The sequence below is a fragment of the Monoraphidium neglectum genome (genome assembly GCF_000611645.1).
Source record: "Monoraphidium neglectum strain SAG 48.87 unplaced genomic scaffold scaffold01293, whole genome shotgun sequence".
In the NCBI taxonomy this organism is placed as follows: Eukaryota; Viridiplantae; Chlorophyta; class Chlorophyceae; order Sphaeropleales; family Selenastraceae; genus Monoraphidium; species Monoraphidium neglectum.
In genome coordinates this window covers 6862-11550 of record NW_014012335.1, presented here as the reverse complement: position 1 = coordinate 11550, position 4689 = coordinate 6862, and the positions used below count along the sequence as shown (strand labels likewise).

General features: G+C 65.8%; 1 protein-coding gene across 1 annotated transcript; it reads right to left on the bottom strand.

The window, feature by feature from the left end:
* Nucleotides 1–434: 434 nt before the first annotated feature.
* On the bottom strand, nt 435–4456 carry MNEG_7356 (hypothetical protein; the record flags this gene model as incomplete). Its single annotated transcript, XM_014044172.1, has 8 exons — nt 435–538; nt 861–1050; nt 1427–1687; nt 2075–2290; nt 3313–3360; nt 3555–3611; nt 3839–4102; nt 4370–4456. The coding sequence occupies 8 exons, from the start codon at nt 4454–4456 to the stop codon at nt 435–437; spliced, it is 1227 nt and encodes a 408-aa protein (XP_013899626.1).
* Nucleotides 4457–4689: the final 233 nt, after the last annotated feature.

The window sequence follows — 4689 nt, the reverse complement described above, 5'->3', positions numbered from 1 at the left end:
CTGGTGCGGCCGCCGTCCGGCCGCAGAGGGAGCAGATCACCCACTGCGCGAGGCTGCTGCGAGTCGACGCCAACCACTTTGCATAATATTTGTAAAGTATTTCCAACGCGCCCAGCGCAACAGCCATGCGGCCGCGGCCGCGCCTGCGCCGGCACTCCTTTGCCAAGCCACGCGTCCGCGCCCCTGACGTGCTTACACGACGTGTGAAACATCCCTGGCTGAGACGCTACTCTATCCTCTGCATACAATCAGGGCCCGAGTCAAGGAGGCAAAACAATATTGCCATCACCAACAGGGAAAGCCCACAAAATAGACATGATACCATACGGTAGGCACCAAAACGCAAAAGAACGGACACACATGAACGTCGGACCAGCCACTGCTTTGCATCGGGCGACAGCTGGCGAGAGCTGCCCTGGGAAGCTGCTGGGCAGCTACAGCTCCCTCTCCAAGAGCATGACGGACTCCACGTGGGGCGTGTGGGGGAAGAGGTCGAAGGCCAACGCCTTGACAGGCCTGAAGGGCGTCAGCGGCTCGCCTGCGTGGGAGATAACATAATACAAGGGGGCAGGGGGGCAACAGCTGTAACAATGCGCTCGACATGATTGGGCGACGGTTGTGTGTTGGGAGAGAGGAGGCAGGGCTGGGCGTTGGCTGGTGCTGGCGTGGGGGCGCAGCGGAGCGGCGCCGAGCTCGAGGGCCCGGGGGATGCAGGCGCCAGCGGCCAGGATGCGGCGCAGTCCGCCGCGTTTGCAACCCGCACTTATGTGCCCCGCGAGGCGCGAGCAGACCGGAAGAAAATGCGCCCAAGCCGCATCCGCACCCCGCCCCCCGTGCGCCCCGCGGCTCGGGGCACCCACCGATCCCCTCGCGCCGCGACGGCTTGCACAGTATCGCGCAGTCGCGCGCCAGGCTGTCAGGGTTGCAGGCGATGTACACGAGCCGCGTGATCTGGGGGCAGCCCAGCAGCGCCTTGAGCACGAACTTGTGGAGGCCCGCGCGGGGCGGGTCCACGATCGCGGCGATGTCGTCATTGGCGGCGGCGTGGTCCTGGGGGTTTGGGGTTTACGGGGCGTGGGGGGATTATTGGTGTTGCATTCACAAGGAACCAGTGCCTGGCTGGGAGCTCGGCAAATAGAGCGTGAGATGCCTAGGACCTCCACCATGCGCTCGTCCCCGGTTTTACGTCCTGCCGCCCTGCTGGGCAGCAGGCGCGCTCGTCCCACATACCAAACATTGATCCACCAAACTGGCTGCCTGCTGCCCTCAACACACAACGCCCGTCGCCGCACCAATCCATGACACGAACGAAAACCCAGCCTCCATACCCCAGCCACTCCCGCCTCCGCAGCCGTCCTCAAAAAAGCCATGCCCCATGCACGGGAACCCCCAGCTCGCAGCGCCGCGCGCCCCCCCGAGACCTCACCCGCAGCAGCCGGCCGAAGACCTTCTCCGCCGCCCCGCACACCCAGCTCGCGTTGCCGACGCCGTTGAGCGCCGCGTTGGCCTTAGCATCCTCAACCGCAGACTCCACGTTGTCAATCCCCACAACCGCCTTGGCGCTCGCGGCCAATGAGATGCCGATGGTGCCCGTCCCGCAGCAGACGTCGAGCAGGAGGGTGGAGGGGGTAGCTGCCGCCCAGCTTCCCGCCAGGTGGTACAGCAGGCAGGTCGCGCCGGCGTTGACCTGCGGGGGGAGAGGGTGGCTGTTTGTTGAGGTTCCAGATTGGAGTAGAAGTCCGCGGCCGTAGTTGTGAATCAGCGCGGCGGCGGGCAGCGGTGAGCTGTCGATGGGCGGTTCGGCGCGTGCGACTGGGGCGAGTGGTGGGTGAGCAGGCTTGCGTTGCCGGACCGAGCCTGGCGCGCTTATTTCGCCTCTGGTGTGGCTTACAAATACCAAGTCGGGAAACGAACTCACTCCTGTGCATGAGAACACATATCCAGGCATGAATGTACACGTACTGATCGGTGGGCATGCGCACGCGCACACGCACACACGCCTACCCTCACGCACACACGCAAGCACACCCGCGCCCCCACCCACTCGCACACTTGTGGACAGGCGCATACCCACCTGGAAGAAGGCCTGCGGGCTGATCCTGAACTTGAGCTGGCACAGGGAATCGGTGATGACGCCGCCAGACCCCTCCGGCCCCCCGAACCCGGCCACAACCCGCGTCGGCGCGCCCGCGGGCGCCGCGTTGGCGACGCCGCTGTGCAGCTGCACCCATAGGGCCGTCAGGCTGAGCCCCTGGGCGGCGGCGCGCTCCCGCAGGAAGCTTCCCAGGGCCTGGGCGTTTGGTGGGCGCGTAGCAAGGGAATGACTCGTGATGCATCGACATGGTAAGTTTGCAAATTGTACTTACAGTAACTCATACACAATACTGACATAGACTCGAATTGTGGTACACGGCGTTGCTAAACTATGCGCCCTGTGGTGTGCTTTTGTGAGACGCGCCATGCCATGAGACGGGGAGGCAGACGCGACAGCCGGACTTGTTACTACCGCGCTAGGCGCAACAGCGCGCCGGGCGCAGCAGCAAGGCATGGCACGGAGCAGCTAGGGGTCTGAGCGCAGCGCAGGACCTCCTGACGCCCCGCCACGATGCAAATTGGCACGCCTCGCCAACCAGATGGTCGCGGCAGCATACCCCCCCCCCGCCGCCCTTTGAACCTCCTTCAAAGGGGCCCCGTGCTGCCCGCGTCCCCAAACGTGTGCACCCTGTCGTAAGCCCCACGTGGCAGCTGCGTGGCAGCCGAGCCGGGGCTGCCGCCACCCGCCCCCCTCTCGCGGAAAAGAGCATGGCCATGCCACACCCTGACCTCCCGCCCCCCACTCGAAACATCTAAATTCAGGATCAACACAAAACCCAGGATTGCAGAGCCTCCCAGCGCACGCGACACGCACGCACTCAGTCGGGAGGCAATGGCGCACGGCGGTCCCACATGCGTAGGCGCTCACCCCCACATGCAGGACCGCCGGCCGTGCTGGCGACCGACGGCCGGACGACCAGCCCCGCAAAACTTGACGCGCACACCGAGCTGCGACCAGACGAACGCCGTCAACACGCCATAACACCGGCTGAGCACCCGACCACGTAGTTCCTCAGTCACGGCCTCAGCAGCCGCATCCGCACGGCATGGATCACACCGCCCATTACCCCACCCCAGACCGCCCCAAAATCCTCAACCGAAAACCCTCCACCCCAAAGTCCTCCACCTCAAAACCCTCCACCCCAAAACCCTCATCCCCAAAGCCCTCAACCCAAACCCTCGACCCCAAACCCCAAACCCCTCTGCTCCTGCCCCCACCTGCAACTCCGCCTCCATTGTCGCCTCATCGGTCACAGCAGGGTTGACCTGGCGCAGCACGTGCAGGGGGGGGGGGCGGCGCGCTGACGTCAGCCAGGAAAGTGCCCAAGCGGGGTGCGCGGCGCAGTGTGTGCACATTGGGTGGCCGGGCCAGCGGCCCGCTGGCGTGGCCGGGTGAAAAAAGGGGTGCAAACGCAGATAAGCTCGTTTTTGTTTGATGTGAGGGGCCGCGGGAGCCCCACCTGAACCATCAGCAGGACGTGCTCAGGGGAAGGCGCCGCCGGCTCCGCCTCGGGCACCTGGTGCAGGGTGAGGGGGCGGAGGTGGCGGCGGCGTGGGCACACACGGGCACGATGGTTGGGCTAGCGGGCGGGCGTCCAATGCAGCTCTGCCAGCAGCCGTGTTGCCAAGCTTTCAATCCCTACATCCCACGGGTTCCCTTGAAACCCTGGCAGCCCCCCGCAAGATTGCTGCTATCGTTGCCCCGCACACCAACCGCACTGCGCAGCGTCCCCACAACGCTCACCTCCGGCGCCGCCTCCCCTTGCGCGACAACCGGCACCGCCCACCGCTCCAACGGCAGCGCCCGCATCTCGCAGCCCCGCAGCAGCCGCCCGCCGCCGGCAGCGTCGTCGCCCTGTGATGTCATGGTGACGTCACCGGCGCCGCCGCCGGCGCCGGCGTCACCGGGTGACGCGGGGGGCAGCGGCAGGAACGTCTCGTCGCGGCCCTCACGGACCACCAGGAGCCGCCAGAAGCCGCCCCTGGACTCGTTGCTGCCGGCGCTGACCTGGCGCGGCGCGGCGTGCGCGAATCTTGCAATGTCAGGCTGCTGAAGGCACAGTAGCTTTATGCTGTGGGTGTGGGGCTCGGGCACGACCCGACGCTGTAGATCTGGCGACCACCAATGCGGACCGGACCATACGACGCCGACCCCTGGCGCTTCCTCTCCCCACGCTTTCGATCCATGCTTTTGGACGTGCTTTGTATACAGACAGCTGCACTAAAAAAGCAGGAGCGTCCCTTAGTCACGTCAAGGGGCGCGCGTAGCCCTCACCTTGCTCTTGTCCCACGCGGGCAGCTTGCTGACCGTGCGAATGTACTGCTGAGTCAGCGCGGCGTAGGCGAGGCTGGTGGGCGACATGTGGCGGCAGCCATAGGGGTCTGCCACACACACAAAGCCGTCCTGGTGTTGATGACCAGAGGAGAGGGGGGCGGAATCGGGGAGGTGTCAGCCGCGGCTGGAGTGGGTTTTTCGAGGAAACGGTGCTTGGCGGAAGACAGTGAGCGTGGGGTGCAGCGCAGCCGCCCGCGGCGGAGCGTATCCATGCCTGCGCCGGCGGGTTCGCACGGGCGCGCCCCTGCGCCCTCCAGTGC